Raw genomic sequence first — 19,348 nt, forward strand, 5'->3', positions numbered from 1 at the left:
AAAGTGACAGCGGTGGTTAACTGGCGTCGCGCCCCCACCCCCCCCCCGTCTCCCCTCCTCCTCCGCCCTAACTCCAGTACCGACTCCCCTGTCACTTTGGAGCACTTCCACCACCACTACCCCCCAGGCGTCACTTTCCACAATCGCGTTGCGTGTGCTCGTATGGGCAGCGAGGGAGTCATCATTATCCGACGAAAAGAAAAGCACACGTCGTGTCTTGTCTATCTGCGCGCGCGTGCGTTAAGTTTGTAAATTAGCGAATTGAAGATGGCGTCCAGCTCGGAGCGCAGTCCTCCTCCTTTCCCCGACGCCGGAGACGCCGCAGGCCGAGGCAGCGATGAAGAGGACGGAGACGACCTCTTCGTGAGTGTGGTACGCTATCCAACTTTTCCCTCCCACGGCCGCTTTTTTTCCATCTCCATACTTTGCTAACTCTCACTGACGGTTAGCCATAGCAATGCGCGAGGGGGGGTGGAGAGAGAGAAAAAACAGTAACCACTTTTCGTTGTTGTTTTTCCAAAAGTTTTCACTCTTATCTAAAAGTGCCAAATGTTGCTTTATTTGACGTGATGCTCACTTTTCACGATGATTATTCCGTCATGAAAAGTCATCTAGCATTTAATTGCCTGTGATCTTTGCGCTGCGAGTAGACGGGACAAACTGCAATCACTTGGTGCTTAGTGAGTTTGCTTTGCAGCGGTTGATATTTTTGGAGATATTGACTTTAGGAATTCATGTGGCGTGACTGCATAACTTGTGGCCCCGAATAATGAGCAGTGATTTTTATTTGAATGGAGACTCAAAAGTGGCCCGTGCAACCTCCTGTCATGTGAGCGGGGTGGAGGTCACGTGGTTGGAACCCGGATGTTTTCTCCTCAGTCAAAGTTCAAAAGGGGAAAAAAGAGCAATTTGGGGAAAAAAGCCAAGTCAGCAACTTCATGCAGAACACACAGTATAGTGCACAGCTTGCTTTTTTTCTTCTCCTCCTCCAACTGAGATTGCCCTGGATATGGCCCGACCATTATTTAGACATGTTTATAATACTATGACTTGAATGAAAAGTTTTATTTCGTAACTTGGTCGCTCTCATTGGTAGTCTTTTGCTTTTAGTTTCTCATCCCATAAAAGCAAAACAATGTATATGTAAAATAATCAAATTACTAACTGAAATGCGCTCATCCGCTTTGCATTGAGAGCACAGAGCTGTTTCTTCTTTGTCTCCAGAGCAACTCCTCCCTCAGCGAGACGCCGACGGTCAGTCAACCCACCGACGATTTGTCGACTCCTCCCGGAGACGCCGCGGCAGAGCCGACGAGCGACCGCGTCAGCAGCGGCTTGGGATCCAAAACGTCCAGCGACAATTTAATGTCGCCTCCCAGCGACGTCACCAGCGACCCCATCAGCAGCGGCTCGGAATCCAAAACGCCCAGCGAGCCCTCTGACGACTTTGACGACCTGGCCGACAACTGGATGACTCCGGCCGCCTCTGTCGATGCCAAAGCTGAAAAGAGAGCCGTTGAAAACCTTCTCAATGATGAGTTCGTTGACATACTGGGAAGCGAAACTCAACCGCAATCACAGGAAGAAGCAGCGGGAGAAAGTCTGTTTGCTGAAGTCGCTGATGCCAAACAGGAAGTCAAAGAAACGGCGCCGCTTTTAGATCTCAGTTCATCAGCCGATCTCGCGCCAAATCCACCCAGCAAAATAATTGACCCGCTGGCGGAACTCTTTGACGATCCTCTACCAGCTGCGCCGCCGAAGCAAAGCGCCGCCGCCGCAGACTTCTTCCAAGACGAAGGCAGCGACTTATTCGCCGACCCGCGACAGATCAAAGCCGCCGGTCCGCCTCAGAAGAGCCTCTTCGGCGAGCCCGACGAGGATCTGTTCGGCGAGCCTCTGGGCGCCAAGAAGAAGCCCGCCGCCGAGGACCCGCGGGACCAGCCTCTCGCTGACGAGTCGGCCAGCCACGACGGCGGCAAAGCGGCCCGAGAGCGTAACCGCGACGACATCTTCGCGGCGGAAGCCGGAGACCCCGGCGACAGCTCCCGCCTCAACTCCAGGACCAACGGCGTTCACGTGGAAGAAAGCACGGATATATTTGCAGGTGAGTCAAAACGGACAATCGTCCACATAGTCAGAAAGTAAGGGTGAAAGGTCAAATGTTTGCATTGTCTCTTGCCACAGAAGCCACAGTGGAGCTCTCTCTGGACAGTCCGCAGAGCGAAAGGAAGAAGGCCGCCGCCCCGGCCGCCGTCGGCAAGCCTTCCACGTCGGCGGCCACCAGTGTGAGCAAATCACAGACGGCCATGCTGGAGGAAGTAAGTCCGCTCCGCCGCTTCCAATCCATTTTCACCGTTCAAGTGAATTGATGCCTTCCAGATTTCAAAATGAAAAATAGGACCGTATCGGAGAACTTTGTTTCCAGCGACGGATGGCGAGCTTCCGATTGTAAAACGTGCTTCTCACTTCTTGCAGCTTGAGGAAGAGGAGGAGTCAGAGCTGGAAGACAAGTTTGACATCACCGTTTCCATTACCGACCCAGAAAAGATAGGTGAGACTTTTTTTTTTACCTTGCCCGTCACAAGCCAGCGTTCCACCCCCGCAATCCAATTCATTGGGAAAAAAATCATTGCAGGGGACGGAATGACCGCCTACATGGCCTACAAAGTGTCCACTCAGGTAAAGCTCCTTTTTCTCCAAAAGTATCACGTAAAGCAATACCGGGCTTTTAATCATGGAGAAAAAAAAAACGTTTCAGACCACGCTGTCCATGTTCCGCAACAAAACGTTCACGGTGCGCCGACGCTTCAGCGACTTCCTGGGCCTGTACGAGAAGCTCTCCGAGAAACACGGCCCCGGCGGCCTCATCGTGCCGCCGCCGCCAGAGAAGAGCATCCTGGGTAGGCGGAGCTTCAGCCGGTGCCGCCGTGCGCCTGCCCGCCCGCCCGCCCGCCGCTCATTTTCTTTTGGTGGCGCCCTCGCAGGCATGACCAAGGTGAAAGTGGGAAAGGAGGACTCGTCGTCCGCCGACTTTGTCGAGAGAAGAAGAGGCGCCCTGGAGAGGTGAGGGGGAATCTCTCCACGCCTGTCAGAAAATAAATTGAAAAAAATCTGACTGGCTGCGTGAGAGTCATGTGACAAGCGCGGGAATGGTATTCTTTTTTTTTTTTTTTTCTAACGTTGACTTCCGCTGCTTCCAACAGGTATCTCCAGAGGGTGGTCACTCACCCTTCGCTGATCCAAGACCCCGACGTGCGAGAGTTCCTGGAGAGAGACGAGGCAAGACCGACGACGTTTGTCGTCCTGCTTTATTTGAGCTCCTCCCTCCTCGTCCAATCAAAGGCTTTCTTCAAACTGTGTGCAATTAGTGAATGTGTGTGTGTGTGTGTTCAGCTGCCCCGAGCTGTGAGCACGCAGGCTCTGAGCGGCGCCGGCTTCCTGAAAATGATCAACAAGGCCACGGACGCCGTCAGCAAGATGACCATCAAGATGAACGAGTCGGACGTGGTGAGTCGGGAGGCCTCCTCGTCGTCGTCGTCTTCTTCAAAAGCGTTTTGCTCCGCCCCGCCGACATATTTTTCTGCCGCAGTGGTTTGAGGAAAAACTGCAGGAGGTGGAGTCTGCGGACCAACAATTCCGCAAGCTCCACGCGCTGGTGGAGTCGCTGGTGCTCCACAGGAAAGGTAACCAAAGATGCTTTGTGATCAAACATCAAAGCTAACTGTGTCTGTGTTCTGGCCTGGCCAGAGCTTTCCACCAACACGGCGAGCTTCGCCAAGAGCACCGCCATGCTGGGCAGCGCCGAGGACAACACGGCGCTGTCCCGCGCCCTCTCGCAGCTGGCCGAGGTGGAGGACAAGATGGAGCAGCTGCACCAGGACCAGGCGGCCAACGACACCTTCGGCTTCGCCGAGCTCATCGCCGATTTCATCCGACTGCTCGGCGCCGTCAGGGTACGCCAAACCAAACGGCTCACGCGATACGGCGTGGAATGAAACTGACGCGCGGCGGCGTGCCGTGCAGGGCTCCTTCGACCACCGCATGAAGGCGTGGCAGCGCTGGCAGGACGCGCAGAACACGCTGCAGAAGAAGCGCGAGGCCGAAGCCAAACTCCAGTGGGCCAACAAGCCCGACAAGCTGCAGCTGGCCAAAGAGGAGATCGCAGAAGTACGCCCAAAACATCAATGTGAAATGTAAGATCAGCCAAGCGTGATAATCGTGTGTGTGCGTGTGTGTGTGTGCGACGCTCGCCAGTGGGAGGCCAAAGTGACGCAGTTCGAGCGAGACTTTGACCGAGTGTCGGCCACCGTGCGCAAGGAAGTGCTGCGATTCGAGGTACCACGCCGCTCGTCAAGTCAGCCGAGGAAGGCGCCGGCCGTGCATCCGTCTGTCCTCATTGGCTTTTTTTTTTTTTTTTTGGTCTTCTAGAAAGAAAAGGCCAGGAACTTCAAAAGACAGATCGTCAAATATCTGGAGAATCTGCTCAAGTCGCAGCAGCAGGTGAGCTCATTTCATTCTCTGCCGTTTGGAACTTTGTGTAATCACGTGACAATCTGTGTGTGTTTAGTTGATCAAGTACTGGGAGGCCTTTTTACCCGAAGCGAAAGCCATCGCCTGAGTGGGATTGCAAATCTTTTTTTTTTTTTTTTTTTTCCCCCTTTTCACACTTGAGCGCTTCCTGCCTTTCAAATCCCGGAAGAACGTGTGCGTGTGTGTGTGTGTGCGAGAGTCGTTGCAAAACCGTTTACAATCAACACGTTTCTTGCTTTTGTATCAACCTTTCGCTCTTTAGAACTTTCTATTTTTCCCCGTCGTGTAACTTTCCGCAAATATTTTCGTACAAAAAAAACAAAAGACGCGCGACGGGTTTCGTCTGAATAAAAATAGCCTTCGGGCCAAACGACTCAAAAAGGGATAAATTCATTTCGGGTGATTGATGCTGAGATGGATGGAGGGAGAGGGAGAGAGAGAGAGAGAGAGAGAGAGAGAGGGGCATTAGAGAATCATCGCATCGCAACGCAGTGTACGTTTGACTTATGTTTAAAAAAAAAAAAAAAAATAGAAAAGATTTCACTTATCTGTGCCTTCTACAAAGGAGCGAGGGCGATGAGACACTCGAGGCTATTGAAAGAAGTTTTTGACACGTTTCTTTTCTTAAGCCGTTTCCACATCTACTGTACGAAGGAGTATTTGGATAACACCAAAAATCGCACGAAGAGTCGCACGTGTACGATTGTTACCGGGGAAAAAAAGCATTTCCAATTTTGTGAATTGAAAGTTACTGATTCATCCAACAGTCAATGTTTCTTGCATTAAGTCAAATGTACCTTTTTTGTTCTTGTTGTTATCTTCATTTCCTAAGCTGCAAATACGAAGATAAAGTATTTGGGCGATTCTTTTGTCTATATTTCCAAGAATTTCCCCTTCGAGTATTTGGGAAACAAAAAAACATCTGATTGAAAAATCAGACAAATAATTGTGCTGATGTAATTGTTCCGAATCTTAATGGTTCATTACCAAAAAAAAACGTAATTGCAAATGAACACATCATATATAATAAAATACTTTGGAGTGCACGTTAGTTTGTATCGTTTTTCTTGTCAAATGCTGTCTTTATTTTGCTGTATTTGATACACTTGTTCCTTTTTCGTGGATTTCTTTTTCTCCTCTTGTGAAATTCAGACATTATCAGAATGACTTTTTTTTTTTTTGTATCTCTTCTTTCATAACTGCCCATTCAAATTTGTTTGTGGCCTGAATATTCCTTCGTACATTTGGACAACAGAACAAGCATGATCTAATGTTGAACGTCAAACAAGCTTTTTTTTTTCTTTTTTTTTTTCCTTCCATTAAAAGGCAACATAAGTGGTGTTACCACACTGTTGAAGGAAACATGCCGAGTGTGCGTCGCAGCTCACATCCAGAAACAGCTTGACACTAAAAAGATACGAAATATATACATGTATTGATTTTTATTTTTTCAATACTCCTATTCAAGTCATGAAGTACTTTTTTTCTTTTTATAGCTTTAATTTTTACATTTGACGACCAAGCTTCTTTAACGAGAACATTTCACATTAGGTTAAATCAAGCCAATTGTTCACCTCGGCTGGCGCCGAATGAAATGACATTTATCAATGTATCACGAAAAAAAATGTGCACCTGTGTCATGGAAATTTACCTGGAGAAGAAATCAAATAAATGTTGCACTGTTTACACTTGGATATTCTGTGCCTTTTTTTTTCCCTCTTGCTCTTAACCGTACCCAAACTCAACCTATTTGAACACTTTGATTTTTTTTTTTTTTTTTTTTTTTATATATACAGTGGGCCACTATTTCCAAATATTTTACAGCAATCAGAATTAGAAAATGTGATTTTATCGACTTAAAATGTGTCATACTTCTCTCAAATTACAGATATGATGACGCTTTGTCTTTGATTAGTGGGTCACCATTGCCAGTTATGCTGTAATCAAGCAGGTTAGATTGATAGTGTCATTTCCCAGCGCCCTTGAATGCAGCCAAGCACACCTCCTACCAAAACATGTTGATTATAAACAGGCGTGCGTATGGAGGCGGAGTCAAAGTTGACAGGTATAAGTAACATACCTTTCGGGCAGTCTCTGTTTAAAGATGTGGCTTTGCTGTTGACCCAATGCTCTTTGTGGATTCTCATCACTCAGGTCTGTTATTTTGCCATTGTGATTACGTTTTACCAGCTAAAATTGTCATCTCATTTAGCACGACAAGGCCACTGGAGATGTGACTTTATTTTCTAATCATTCAAAATTATTTCAAATTCATGACACTGTACATAAAAACCAACACAAATGCAGGACGTTAAGGAAAACAATGGCCAGAAGGCGTAAGACACTTTTGCACCGGTCGCACGTATTGGGTGGGCGGAGGGAAAATATTTTTCAGTTGATAAAACACGGACAAAATAAAAGTATCCGTAGCGCGTGTTGTCGAGAGTTCATATCATTTCAGATGACTTGCGTGCCCCTCCTCACGAAAAAAAAGGGTCTGCACAAAAAGGTCCTCAATTCAGTCAGTCAAGCTAATAAGCATCACGCAGCCTGGCATCCATTCCGACGACAAAAGTAGTCCCAGTGCTCGTGTTTCAAAGCATTGTCCGCGCCACGTATCTCAGGAGGCCTCCGTGCTGGAGAAAGATGACGTCCAGCTCGTTGTCCAACTGGGCCGTCACTGCAAAACTTTTACCGTCGCTCGTCTGAAACAAAAGGACAAAATGGATGAATGGAGTCAGACCCCATTGATTCATCTGCAGGACCATTATTATCGGCCTTTTCGAAAATAACACTGCTTTACATTGTTTTATTTTTTAAATCTGTTATGTTCGCTTTAATAGGTCAAACTGTCTCGAAAAGCGGATATGTTGGGGAAAACGTTTGAAAAGCGTCCTGCCTTGACAGCGAGCTGCTGGCGTGGCGCGAGGCGTTGCGGCAAGACCACGCTGAACCTCTCGGTGCCAGCGAGCTCCAGCGCGTCGGCGTTTTCCTCGGGGGCGAACTGCAGCGGCAGGATGCCCGCGTCCACCAGCTGCTTCTTGTGCAGACGCTCGAAGCTTTCGGCGATGACGGCGCGGACTCCCTGTCGGAGGACACCTCGACATTTTACGAGCGCCGACATTTTGTTTTGTGTTAAGAGCAGAACTTTTGAGTACCAGTAGATAAGGTCCTTTGGCCACCCAATCCCTGGAGCTTCCCGAGCCGTAGTCCTTCCCGGCCAGGATGATGAGAGGAACGCCGTCCTTCTGATAGCGCTCCGCCGCCTCGTATACGTCCAGCTGGGCCAAGGAAGGGAAAGGAAAACGTTAGCAAAAACATCCACCAATTTAGCTCTTAGTAAGCGCACGCACCGTTTGGCCCGAGGGAACGTGGAGCGTTTTGGGCCCCGCTTTGCCCACCAGTCGATTTTGGAGCTTGATGCTAGCGAAGGTCCCTCTGGTCATCACGGCGTCGTTGCCCCGCCGAGAGCCGTACGAGTTGAACTCCCGGGGAGTCAGCCTGCGTGTGGAGATAGCGTGAATAATTGGAGATGTCGGGATTTTTTTTGTACAAAAAAAGATTTTGGCACCTTTTGCTGAGCAGGTACTTGGCAGCGGCACTGACGCGGGCGATGCTCCCCGCGGGGGAAATGTGGTCGGTGGTCACCTTGTCGCCGAGGAACAGCAAGGCGTGAGCGTTTTCGATGGACTGAGGGGGCGGGACTTCTTTACTCTTGAGACACAAGCAAGGGAAAAGTGTCACGTGTGGTTTTCGATGCGTGGCGTGGCGAGGAACCGCCCTTACTAATTTGCTGAAGAACGACGGCGAGCGGATGTACGTGGACTTGGCGTCCCAGGGAAAGAGAACCGAGTCGGGACACTCGACGTTGCTCCAGAACGTGTTTCCTTTCTGCAAATGAGAGCAAATGTTGTGTTGGATATGCTGGAGGATCTTTTTTTTTTTTTTTTTTTTTGCATTTGTACCTCCATTCTGGCCTTGAGTTCCTTAAAGACAGAGGAGATGACGGTGTCCTCCTCCGTCTGTTGCACCTCCTCCCTGGACGGCCAGATGTCGCGAAGGAACACCTCCTTCCCGTCCGGAGTCAGGCCCACGGGTTCCTTTTGAAAATCGATGCCCACGGTGCCGGCGATGGCGTAGGCCACCACGAAGGGCGGCGAGGCCAGGTAGTTGGCCCGGATGCAGTCGCAGAGCCGGCCCTCAAAGTGCCTGTTGCCAGACAGGACGCCGCACGCCACCAGCTCGCCCTGGAACGGACGTCACACGTTTGGTAAGGATGCAAGGAATTTGAAATCGGGGGGTGGGGGAGAAAAGTCACCTGCTTGATGGCGTTGACCACACTTTCGGGCAAGGGCGCCGTGTTTCCCACGCAGGTGGCGCAGCCGTAACCGATCACCTCAAAGCTGTGGTGGAAATGAATGATGAATGATGGGGGGGGGTAGTTATGACGGAATTCTATCTTACCCCAGCTGGCTGAAGTAGGGCAGCACCCCGCTGGCGCTGAGGTAATGCGTGACCATGCCGCTTCCCGGCGCCAGGCTGGTCCGGATGTAGGGTTTGACCAGGAGCCCCGCCTCCACCGCCTTCTTTGCCAGCAAGCCTGTCGACATGAAGTGGTGGGCCATCCATTGGGCTTGTAAAAAGCTCAAGCGTCCGTCCGTCTGTCTGTCTGTCTTCTCTTACCTGCCGTCAGCATGACGGAGGGGTTGCAGTTGTTGGTGCAGCTGATGACGGCGGCGATGACCACCGAGCCGTGGGCCAGCTGGTACTCCTGACCGGCGTGCAGGAAGGGAACGCGGACGTCCTGCTTGTCCTTGGAGATATTGAAGCCTCTGGGGCCCAGCTGAGAGTTGGACGGAGCGAGAGTCAGCTTGGATGATGTCATGGGAGTGAGTGAGTGAGTGAAAGTTTTTACCTTCTCATCCAAGCAACTCTGGAATCCTTCTTTCATGCTGCAGACGGCCACGCGGTCCTGCGGCCTCTTGGGCCCGCTGACGTGCGGCAACACGGCGCTCAGGTTGATTTCGATCACCTGAAAAAAGATCCAGGACAGTATCGGATCGTTATTATTTTTTAATCATTGATTCATTTTCGTAATTGGGCTGTGACTATTGTGCTTGTGTCACTACCTCGGAATACTGGGGGTCTTCTGCGGGGTCCTCGTAGCTTCTGAAGAGCTTCACAGCCTTCAGATAAGACTCCAGCAACTCCAGCCTTTCTTGGGAAAAGTCTGGACGCAAACGAATGAAATCACGTTCGAGCCGGCCGGCCGGTCCGAAAACTCGTGCCGATACTCACGTGTCTTTTTAAAGTGCTTAACGGTGACCCGGTCGACCGGGAAGAAGCTGACGGTGGCGTTGTACTCGGGGCACATGTTAGCAATGGTGGTCCGGTCCGGCGCCGAGAGCTGCGACACGCCGGGTCCGAAAAACTCGACAAACCTACCGGCGATGGCGGTTTGTCGCAAGTGCTGCGCGACAAAAGGTACGGTGACGTAAGCACAGGGGGGGAGGGGCCGGCCGGCCGGGCCGTGACGTGCGTGCGAGCGGCCGAGCGAGACCTTAGTGATACCCAGGACGACGTCGATGGAGGAGCTGAGAGGGTTAATGGAGCCCACCAGTTTACAACCCACCACCTGAGGGAGGCTCAGAGACACGGGCTGGCCCAACATGACGGCTTCCGACTCGATTCCGCCCACCCCTTGAAAGCCGACGTGGGAAATGTTACGAGACAAAAAAAAACAAAAACAGAAGAGTCCATTTTGTACTTACCCCAGCCCAGGACGCCCAGGCCGTTGATCATGGTGGTGTGCGAATCGGTGCCCACCACGCTGTCCGGGTAGATGAAGCCGTCGGCGACGTGAACCACTCGCGACAGATACTCCAAATTGACTTGATGGACGGCGCCGACGTCCGGCGGGACCACGTTGACATTCTTGAAGGCTTTGGAGCACCACTGTGTCAAAAGACGTGCTTTAGTGGCCTTTCTCGTCTTCCGGGACCTTGAGCTATACCTTAAAAAACTCAAGTCTCTCTTTGTTTCTGCTCAGCTCCATTTCCTGATTCTTCAGTGACGTGTCGCCTCTGCCGAAGGAAGGAAGGAATCAATTGGGCCTGCGTTCCAGAAACAAACTTCCGAAGGAAGCGCGTTAAGACGAGCCACTCACTCGGAAACGGGTTTCAGGTGGAAGGGGCAGAGGAGCGGCGTGTTTTCGATCTGCTGCATCGAGGCGCGAGGCGGCCCGCCCGTCGGCTCGTTGCAGGCCGTTTTGCCGCAAGAGCCCCGCTGGCCTCCGCAGTGGGAGCCCCCTCGCCCCAGAGGCTTGGAAGGGGGCGGCCGCGGAGCGCCTTCTCCTCCGCCGCCGGGGTTTGGAGCGTTCTGGATGGCACTGTCCACCCAAAGCAAAGGTAAGCAAAAGGTGGAAGAAACAAACAAACGGACAGGCTGTGGTAGGGTAGAAAAAGAACGCCACGTCAGCGCACCACTTGCTGTAGTCTTTTTGCAGACAGTGGTCCACGATGAGGTCCGTGGGACATTTGGGGTTAACCAGTCCGGGGTCCACGGCATGTTTGGCCACCGCGTCCCTCATGGCTGCGAGGTCCACCATGGCAGGGATCCCGCTAGTAGCAACAAAAAAAAAAAAGGTGGATATTTATCACAATCAAATGAAGTTGGTCTGTTTTGCTTAAGGCGATTCAGAAAAACAAGCTATGCAAAAAGGCAGAAACAAACATTTGAAGGACAAAGAAAATGGCGCTGACTTGATGAGTGCCAGCCGTTTGGCCCAGTAAACTCACGTGAAGTCCTGCAGGAGGACCCGCGCTGGCAAGAACGGCACCTCGGTTGAAGCCTGCTGCTTCTCCCAGTCCAAAATGTTCCGGACGTCGTCCTCTGTGACGTAAAAGCCATCGCACTTGCGGATGGCTGCCTCCAGTAAGACGCGGATGGACAAAGGCAGCTTGCCTTCAGGGAGCAAAGAAAGATGCATTTAAAAATCAATCATTCTATCAACTGTTCATCACAATAGTTTGATTTGGATTTGTCCCGGCTCACCGAATCTTGGATCGTTTAGTTTCTGCGGATTGAAGAACTTGAGGTTTCCGTCATCTGACAGCGAGTCAATTAAATGGCGATACGGGTGTTCTGCAGAACACAAATCAAGTGTTATTGGCAATGTTTAGAAAATAAAACAAGTCGTTCACTTCAAACAAGCTCATCTTGTAACAGAATGGTAATTATGACACCAACAGGTTCCACTCAACATTACATGAAGTATACAAGTTTACAGTAAGTAAATTGGATACAATCACAGGATCGGTGCACTTTGAACATCGCTAAAGTCTGGAGCCACGTTTGACCCGTAGTGTGTCCCACATTTCAATTTAGCAGCATGAATCAACGACAAATGACTTTTTCACCTTGCCTAAAAAGCATTCCGTTCTTTTGAATGTGATCCTTGAAATGTAAATAGTGCCAAGTAACAGGATGACTAAAACGACCCCCGGGTTGGCAACACTGAGTAGGCGGCGGCTAGCGTTAGCTTGCTAGCCTTATCATGAGACCTTTTTCCCTTTTACTACTTATCGCGCTGCTGCTTGAACGACTGGCGGCGGAGATAACGTAACCCCCCCCCGCCCCCGAAAAAAAAAAAAGCACACGGCACTGGAAATGCTCGAAGCTATGCGGTGAACTAAGTTAGGGTGAACTTAAGCATTGTTGGCCATCGATGGAGCTTTAGTTCAATACTGGCTCGGTTCGAGAGAACAACCAAAATGGCTGTAGTTTGAGTCATATTAACCAGAGTCATCATCTCGTTTTAAACAAATGGGAATTGGAGTCGTGCGATTGACAATGAAGGTGATCGTACGTGAGGATGAGAACAAGAATAAGAAGACTCCTCTTTACCTTTGCCCGTAGACGGCAGCGCCATGATGACTTATGAAATCAACACGACTCATCCTCGCGATCCCGGTGGCGACACGGAACGGACCAATAAGAAGGCAGGGAGGATGTGGGACACGCCCACTTAACACTTTCATAATAAAAGTGAACGGAAACGGTGCTTCGTCAAAAATGAAAATGAAAATGAATCAATAAATGCAGAAAAACGTGCACCTTTTGTGTCATTGATAGTTGACTCGACTTGAGACAAAATGAAACTGTAGGTATAGTAAGAAAACATTTTTTTTACACGAGAAGATTATTCCAATTGTATTCCAACATTCTTGTGCTGGCAGGAACGTTGTGACAAGTAACGTGACCTACAGCAGTTGTGACATTTGCGATAGTTGTGTTGGACCTGAACGCATCACGAGCGACTAGTCGAACAAGAAGTCAACAAAGTTAAACAATCTGAAATAATCACTTCGAGGATCACCCTTGAGAGTGAATCAACTCGTCAATATTTTTTATTTATTAATCGTGTTTAGTTTTCCACACGGAATAACGATAAGGATAAGAAACACTGGAGACGACCTTTTCCCTTCGGTCGAGTAGCAGTCATGGACGGAAGCCATGATCCAGCGTGTCTTCGAGTTGGAGGCCGAATGAAAGCGTGAGACCAGCGCCAGGGGTGAACCGTGCTAGTAGGCTCGTAACAGGTTCGTTGAAATCACAAGTCTCTTTTCAAGAGTGTTGCAAAGAAACCCGTTTTGTTGTCGTTGTTATCAACCAGCTAAGCTAACAAGGTTAGGGGGCGCTAGTGACATATCCAATACACGTGCCTCCCCTCCAAATTAAGCAATGCGAGAAAAATGGCCCCATAGTTCTTTTGTCATTTTCCATCGATCGAAGAGAAAATAAAGATCGAATCAACGCAAGACATTCGATGAAGGCTAATCTCTTATTTTAGTAGGGCAAACAGAATTGCTATTCGCCGCACCTAATTTCCCTGCAAATATGATGAATTCTTGAATAATTCATATCTTCTGATACCTTTATTACACTTCAGCAAGTCATTACCAAGGGAAAAAAAATTATATTCAGGTCACATTCAGAGAAATAAGATATTGTATTTTTTCCACGATACCAAGGGCACACTGTGTACTAAATACAGAGGGCAGTGGGCATTAGTGGTACGGCAGTCAGCAGGAGAGCTACCGTTGCCTATATAATTGCATTTTGTCAAAAATAACATGACACGTTGATTATAAATCTGAGATAAAACCGATTCGAATTTTTGGTGTGATCTAGAATGATATTGTTTGGCAACAAATAATCACATTTTAATGTGGTAGTTACAAATGTGAACAAGGGGCAATAAAGACATTGTTTATTTCCCCCACTCTAGTCTGCGATGGCACCTGGAAGACTGACGGCGTCAGACGTAAGGCTTTAGCGAAACGCCACCCCAAGGGACCGCCATGCACCAGAAGGGCGCCATCCACATCATCGAATGGGAGGACCTGGACAAGAGGAAGTTCTACTCTCTCGGCGTGCTCATGACACTGAGCACGCGCGCCACCGTCTACCCGGCCAGCCTGGTTCGAACGCGGCTGCAGGTGCAGAAGGGCAAGACGCTCTACTCGGGCACGGCGGACGCCTTCAGCAAGATCCTGCGGGCGGAGGGCGTGCGGGGCCTGTACCGCGGCTTTATGATCAACACCTTCACGCTGGTGTCGGGTCAGGCGTACATCACCACCTACGAGCTGGCGCGCAGGCAGGTGTCGCGCTACTCGTCCAGCAACACCCTCAAGTCGGTGGTGGCGGGCGGGGCGGCCTCGCTGGTGGCGCAGACCATCACGGTGCCCATCGACGTGGTGTCGCAGCACCTCATGATGGGCGAGCACAGCGGCCGCTTCAAGGCCAAGCCCAAGATGATGCTGGCGACCGCCAAGCGCGGGACGACCTTCGGCCAGACACGGGACATATCCGTGCAGATCTTCGCCGCTGACGGCTTCAGGGGCTTCTACAGGGGCTACGTGGCCTCCCTGCTCACCTACATCCCAAACAGCGCCCTCTGGTGGCCTTTTTATCACTTTTACGCAGGTAAATTCAAACTCTTCCCCCGTCCGGCCTGTGTTAGTTCTTATAAAATGCTGACGTGTGTATTTTTGCGTCCACAGAGCAGCTGTCTTTGAGGGCCCCCAGCGAGTGCCCCCACCTCCTGCTGCAGGCGCTGGCCGGGCCCATGGCCGCCGCCACCGCCTCCACCATCACCAACCCCATGGACGTGGTTCGAGCCAGGGTTCAGGTACGGTCTAATCATCACGTCAGATCATCTCCAATAAACAGACTTTCCTCTGCTAATCTCGCGCGGTCCAGGTGGAGGGCCGCTCGTCGGTGGTGGAGACCTTCAAACAGCTCCTGGCGGAGGAGGGCCTCGGGGCTGTGACCAAGGGGCTGTCGGCCCGCATCATCTCCTCCACCCCCACGTCGCTGCTCATCGTGGTGGGCTACGAGACCCTCAAGAGGCTCAGCCTGCGAGACGACCTGGTCCACTACAGACACTGGTAGACGGGGAGGATAAAAACGCCCGAGGCTGCATTTTACCTCATGGCGGGTGCTCGCTTTACTGCCCAAAAATGGCATAACGATGACAATGTTGAGAGAGACGTTTGCTGGTGCGCTTTTTATTTAGAAATGACATTTGCTTGTACGGCGGGACCTCCAAAGCGGAACAAAATTTGTTCCGTGACACTGCCAGACTCCAGTCGATTCTTTTGCCACCGGAAAATCACGTTGAGCGAATCAATGCACTCTCCAGGCGATGTTTAACGAACCTGGGAGAGAGGAAGAGAGGACGAACCCAGCTGTAAGCAAAATAAATCCAGTGAAAAGTAAACTTTTATTTATTGATTGTGTTAAACCGTAAATGTCTTGTGCCAGGTCAAAGTCGCTTTCCTGCATCACTTTAATGGTCACTACTTGACACCAAGTGCTACTTTCCTATCAGCAAAAGCTTTGGCAGCATCTAGTAGTCGCTTAGAGTATTTCAGGGAGCACCCACAAAAATGTGACTTATTGGAACAGTTGACACGGTCGTACAAGAGTCAAAAGAAAAGAACTCCTGCTTAATGTTCCCACTCACTCACCATTTGAAGACCACAGACAAGAGGAAACAAGGATGTGTTGGGCAGCATGCATTGTTTTAACAGTTCTTCTGGTTACTGTTGATTTTTGTAGCTTCTTGCCATTACTGTGACGCTTCAGCAAAACACCATTTTATCCACTCCAAGCGTTTGATGAGACTTTGGAGGTTCTGCTGTATTGTATTGATTCATGTGATATGTGGATAAATGAACTGTACACCTTTTTTTTTTTGAAGGCAAAATGTTTATGTGGAACAGAATATGTAGATTTTACTTGATAAAAAAAAAAAAGAACTCATTTTGCTGCAGAGTGCAGTTAGCAGCGTGGCTTTTATCTGGTTCGGATCTAAAGTCGGTACTCGAAAACTCCGCAATTGTTTCCCGGGTCAAAAAGACGGGTGACACCTGGGGTGGATGTGACGTCACGGCCTAGGCAGTCTCCCTCGTCGAAGGTAAATTAACCGATTTTTATCATATTTATTCACCTGGTTGCTAATTTGGACTTTGTATTTATTTGCGTTTAGCTGCTTCGAGTAACAACAACGAGGCGGAATCGTCGCCGCAGCTAGCTACCGGTTTGACGCACAGCATGCTAGCTTCCTTAGCAACACTTAAAATTAACCGGCGGGCAAGCAAGCTAGTCGTACATTAAGTTTCTGTCTTGAAAGTTCACGTTTTGTTTTCCCTCCCTTAATTTTGCATTTAATGAGGATATAGTAACTGTTATTTTTTTCCTAGCCTTAAATGCAGTGAGCAGTTTGTCATGTGAAAAACAGTTTTGCACTACATCATTTTATTTGTGTGAAATTCTGCTTATGAAAATATTGCATGTCATATATATGTCTCTCATATGCCATATTTTTTCGTGTTATTTGGTTTTGACCCCACCTCCAGAAGCCCCCATGGACGATCTGACCCGAGCCCTCTCGACCAGCTTTGCTGTGTCCAAGGAACCCAACAGTACGGCTGCCCCGCACCCTCGGCTGTCCCAGTACAAGAGCAAATTCAGCGTGCTGGAGCAGAGCGAGCGGCGCCGGCGCTTCCTTGAGCTGCAGAAAATGTACAGCGCACTCGAGAGCTTTTCACAATGTTTGTACAACGTAGACACAGGTAGATTAAGAGCGAGCGACTACTGTTTGGTCAGATACTATACCATAAGGAATTTGCTCATTCCTAGCACTAGAAAAGTCCATTTTTTTGGCATCAGAGATTGCTCGTACCCGAATGTGCATGTCCGTCAAGAATAGGCTATAAATCTTGACCTGTGTTTTTCTTTCTTTTCCATTTCAGTAAAAGGTTCAACTACGTTGACCACGTTCGGCATCTGGCCAATGGCGACTGGACGGGGGCGGACGGCGATGGGGAGCGGGACATGGACAAGTCGGAGGTGGATGAAGAGAAAGGCAAGGGGGAACCTGACGGCACCGCTGAGGAAGAAGAGATGGAGATTGAAAGACGGAAGCTGCCAAAACATTACGCCAACCAGGTCAGTGTTGCGCCAAACAATGAAAACCACAGTAGAGCCATTTTAGCTAATCAGATTTAGAAATTAGGTCATTCCTAGGAAATGTATCTTCACTCTGGCTTGGCATGTGTTCCTCAAAAAAAAATAAAACCAACACTTCTCTATGTCCTCTCAGCTCATGCTGTCAGAGTGGCTGGTGGATGTCCCAGCAGAGCTGGACTCTGATTGGCTGATGGTGGTCTGTCCCGTTGGCAAAAGATCCCTCATCGTTGCCTCCAAGGTAGGAAACGGGCCCATTCGAAGATGCGGAAGTGAGGAGAGGAAACGAGACCATAAGACAAGGAAGTGATTTGAAGATTCCCTAACCCAAGTGAACTCGCGATGTCGTGTGTAGGGTTCTACTGCGGCGTACACAAAAAGTGGCTACTGCGTGAACCGCTTCCCCTCCTTGCTGCCCGGCGGAAACCGCCACAACTCGGCCATGGGAAAAGGTAGGCGGAGCCCCGGCCCGCTTCAAAGCCAGGACATCATTTGACAAATGGCGTCTCTTCCCCAGACTACACCATCCTGGACTGCATTTACAGCGAGGCGGACAGAACCTTCTACATCTTGGACGTTATGTGCTGGAGAGGCCACCCGGTCTACGACTGTCCGGTGAGACGGGCGGGCCCTTCCCGAAAAAGGGGCCGGAACGTCCCGACGGCTTCAAAGTAGTCTGGAGCGCAGATGTTTCCCCGCCGCTGTTTTGACAGCGCCGCTCGCTTGTCTTCTCCTCCCTGGGCAGACCGATTTCCGTTTCTACTGGCTCCAGTCCAAAGTGCAAGAGACGGACGGCTTGGCGGAGATCGCCAAACGCAACCCAGTGAGTCTCTCGGCTCGATTTTGAATTTGTCACCCGCTGCTTTCCCAACGTCGGTACAGAACGGCGACGTGTTGCGTCAAACGGCGAATGACAGACTTGTTTGCTTTGACAGTTCCGCTTCGTGAGCCTCCAGAGCAGCGAATGCACGGCGGCGTCCATCCACGAGGCCCTGGCAGCCCAATACAGCTTCAGCGTGAGAAAATCTTGGGAGTCCTTCCCGATTGGAATTTTTCACAACGTCTGTAAACATTAGACGCCGGTGGCAGGACGCAAATGTTTTTTTTTTCTACCAACAGGTGGACGGCCTTCTGTTCTACCACCGGCAAACCCACTACACGCCCGGCAGCACCCCGCTAGTGGGCTGGCTCCGCCCCTACATGGTCGCCGACATCCTGGGCCTGGAGGTCCCCCCGGGACCGCTCACCGCCAAGCCCGACTACGCCGGTCACCAGCTGCAGCAGATCCGGGAGCATAAGAAGACCTCCGGCGAGGTGCGGCCGGCCAGCAGGGATGGCGGCTACGAGCTGGAGCACCTGTCCACGCCCGCTCAAGACAACGGCCGCAACCCCAGACACATCCGGGAAGCGCAAATGGAAGACTGATGCGATCACCCGGCCGGCCGGCGCTCCAATGTTTTATTTAGAACTTCTCGGAAATTTCTGCGAATCCAAAACTTCATCGCGGGTGCAGAAAAGTGTTTAATTCATGGTCTCTTGGCATTAGCGCTGCAAAGTGACGTTTGTAGTCTGTTGCTATGGAATTGGAAAGTTAAGACAGGAATTTCTGGAAATACGCATGAATAGAAAGAAACACATGGTTAGTCATAAGACATCCAGAAAAAAAAGAATCCAATTTCAGAAAACACGACATATCAACAGATGTATTAGTAAGGAGAAGGTCTGAATATTTTATCGAACAAGCAATTCTTTCATTAAAAAGAAAGATGTGGACGTTGAGTTCAATATTTCTCGGCGCCCTGAGCTAATTCATTCCAAAAAAAATAATTTCGTACTGTGCCAATCCACCCAAAAATATGATCATAGTCCAAGCACCTGATGGCCCTGAAGTGCAAAAAACAAATCGACTAAACAACCAAAAGCCAATCAACAAAAAAAAATAAAGAATTGAACAAACAACCAAAAACAATAGAAAAGGCAAAAATAAACACATATAAGCCCACAAGATTCAATTGGGTCAATTCCTGCTTTAGCCAATCATTCATTTTCCCAACTGTGGAAAGTTTCCGACCTGGAAAATGTTGTAAATTTGCAACCTTATTAACCAAAAGTTAGTTCATGACATAATGCACACAAGACAAAACAATCATTTCCATTGCAGTCTACTGTTTAATCCGTTTCAACATAATGCCATGTTTAGAACCAGTTGTTTCACAATGTTTTTTTTTACTCTGTATTTCAAAATAAATGTTTGTATTAATACTTCCTGTTGCCCTCGATGTCT

General features: G+C 49.6%; 4 protein-coding genes across 9 annotated transcripts; 3 read left to right on the forward strand and 1 right to left on the reverse strand.

The window, feature by feature from the left end:
- Positions 1 to 12: 12 nt before the first annotated feature.
- Positions 13 to 6,224, forward strand: snx1a (sorting nexin 1a). 3 transcript variants are annotated; one of them, XM_085915212.1, is made up of 15 exons: positions 20 to 372; positions 1,225 to 2,104; positions 2,185 to 2,318; positions 2,476 to 2,551; positions 2,636 to 2,679; positions 2,759 to 2,900; positions 2,985 to 3,063; positions 3,204 to 3,279; positions 3,394 to 3,507; positions 3,590 to 3,683; positions 3,748 to 3,953; positions 4,024 to 4,167; positions 4,255 to 4,335; positions 4,429 to 4,500; positions 4,568 to 6,224. In XM_085915212.1, the coding sequence occupies exons 1-15, from the start codon at positions 268 to 270 to the stop codon at positions 4,616 to 4,618; spliced, it is 2,298 nt and encodes a 765-aa protein (XP_085771338.1). In that variant the 5' UTR covers positions 20 to 267; the 3' UTR covers positions 4,619 to 6,224. The 3 variants fall into 3 exon arrangements, with proteins under 3 accessions (XP_085771335.1, XP_085771334.1, XP_085771338.1); XM_085915209.1 differs by having other exon boundaries at positions 13 to 363; positions 2,759 to 3,063; XM_085915208.1 differs by having other exon boundaries at positions 15 to 372; positions 2,759 to 3,063.
- On the reverse strand, positions 5,866 to 12,750 carry ireb2 (iron-responsive element binding protein 2). Of its 2 annotated transcripts, none has more exons than XM_085915204.1 (21): positions 11,949 to 12,427; positions 11,584 to 11,673; positions 11,328 to 11,493; positions 11,013 to 11,150; positions 10,697 to 10,918; positions 10,544 to 10,613; positions 10,302 to 10,485; positions 10,091 to 10,230; positions 9,829 to 10,000; positions 9,660 to 9,760; positions 9,446 to 9,562; positions 9,214 to 9,373; positions 8,995 to 9,130; positions 8,849 to 8,933; positions 8,496 to 8,777; positions 8,317 to 8,421; positions 8,102 to 8,244; positions 7,884 to 8,031; positions 7,689 to 7,811; positions 7,430 to 7,615; positions 5,866 to 7,235 (listed from the first exon to the last, which is right to left on the reverse strand). In XM_085915204.1, the coding sequence occupies exons 1-21, from the start codon at positions 11,962 to 11,964 to the stop codon at positions 7,125 to 7,127; spliced, it is 2,895 nt and encodes a 964-aa protein (XP_085771330.1). In that variant the 5' UTR covers positions 11,965 to 12,427; the 3' UTR covers positions 5,866 to 7,124. The 2 variants fall into 2 exon arrangements, with proteins under 2 accessions (XP_085771330.1, XP_085771329.1); XM_085915203.1 differs by lacking the exon at positions 11,949 to 12,427 and adding an exon at positions 12,436 to 12,750 and having other exon boundaries at positions 5,890 to 7,235.
- On the forward strand, positions 12,623 to 15,193 carry slc25a44a (solute carrier family 25 member 44a). The gene is made up of 4 exons (XM_085915217.1): positions 12,623 to 13,130; positions 13,820 to 14,517; positions 14,595 to 14,722; positions 14,794 to 15,193. The coding sequence occupies exons 2-4, from the start codon at positions 13,893 to 13,895 to the stop codon at positions 14,983 to 14,985; spliced, it is 945 nt and encodes a 314-aa protein (XP_085771343.1). The 5' UTR covers positions 12,623 to 13,130; positions 13,820 to 13,892; the 3' UTR covers positions 14,986 to 15,193.
- A 734-nt stretch (positions 15,194 to 15,927) lies between these two features.
- On the forward strand, positions 15,928 to 19,324 carry snupn (snurportin 1). Of its 3 annotated transcripts, none has more exons than XM_085915214.1 (9): positions 15,928 to 16,012; positions 16,455 to 16,620; positions 16,851 to 17,046; positions 17,201 to 17,305; positions 17,420 to 17,516; positions 17,582 to 17,679; positions 17,810 to 17,887; positions 18,000 to 18,080; positions 18,184 to 19,324. In XM_085915214.1, the coding sequence occupies exons 2-9, from the start codon at positions 16,463 to 16,465 to the stop codon at positions 18,487 to 18,489; spliced, it is 1,119 nt and encodes a 372-aa protein (XP_085771340.1). In that variant the 5' UTR covers positions 15,928 to 16,012; positions 16,455 to 16,462; the 3' UTR covers positions 18,490 to 19,324. The 3 variants fall into 3 exon arrangements, with proteins under 3 accessions (XP_085771340.1, XP_085771341.1, XP_085771342.1); XM_085915215.1 differs by lacking the exon at positions 15,928 to 16,012 and adding an exon at positions 16,091 to 16,135; XM_085915216.1 differs by lacking the exon at positions 15,928 to 16,012 and having other exon boundaries at positions 16,525 to 16,670.
- Positions 19,325 to 19,348: the final 24 nt, after the last annotated feature.

Source organism: Syngnathus leptorhynchus, chromosome 6, assembly GCF_054491065.1.
Source record: "Syngnathus leptorhynchus isolate UIUO chromosome 6, UIUO_Slep, whole genome shotgun sequence".
NCBI classification, from domain to species: domain Eukaryota; kingdom Metazoa; phylum Chordata; class Actinopteri; order Syngnathiformes; family Syngnathidae; genus Syngnathus; species Syngnathus leptorhynchus.

Bases quoted from the DNA above. Each gene is read 5' to 3' on its own strand.
- snx1a (XM_085915208.1), top strand. From the start codon at position 268: ATGGCGTCCAGCTCGGAGCGCAGTCCTCCTCCTTTCCCCGACGCCGGA. The intron at 2,552-2,635 runs GTGAGACTTTTT...AAATCATTGCAG, and splicing joins TACCGACCCAGAAAAGATAG to GGGACGGAATGACCGCCTAC. The intron at 3,064-3,203 runs GTGAGGGGGAAT...TGCTTCCAACAG, and splicing joins AGAAGAGGCGCCCTGGAGAG to GTATCTCCAGAGGGTGGTCA.
- ireb2 (XM_085915203.1), bottom strand. From the start codon at position 12,460: ATGGCGCTGCCGTCTACGGGCAAAG. The intron at 10,001-10,090 runs GTCTCGCTCGGC...TTTGTCGCGCAG, and splicing joins TCGTCCTGGGTATCACTAAG to CACTTGCGACAAACCGCCAT. The intron at 8,422-8,495 runs GTACAAATGCAA...TCTCATTTGCAG, and splicing joins AACTCAAGGCCAGAATGGAG to AAAGGAAACACGTTCTGGAG.
- slc25a44a (XM_085915217.1), top strand. From the start codon at position 13,893: ATGCACCAGAAGGGCGCCATCCACATCATCGAATGGGAGGACCTGGAC. The intron at 14,518-14,594 runs GTAAATTCAAAC...TTGCGTCCACAG, and splicing joins TTTTTATCACTTTTACGCAG to AGCAGCTGTCTTTGAGGGCC. The intron at 14,723-14,793 runs GTACGGTCTAAT...CGCGCGGTCCAG, and splicing joins TGGTTCGAGCCAGGGTTCAG to GTGGAGGGCCGCTCGTCGGT.
- snupn (XM_085915214.1), top strand. From the start codon at position 16,463: ATGGACGATCTGACCCGAGCCCTCTCGACCAGCTTTGCTGTGTCCAAG. The intron at 17,047-17,200 runs GTCAGTGTTGCG...ATGTCCTCTCAG, and splicing joins CAAAACATTACGCCAACCAG to CTCATGCTGTCAGAGTGGCT. The intron at 18,081-18,183 runs GTGAGAAAATCT...TTCTACCAACAG, and splicing joins CAGCCCAATACAGCTTCAGC to GTGGACGGCCTTCTGTTCTA.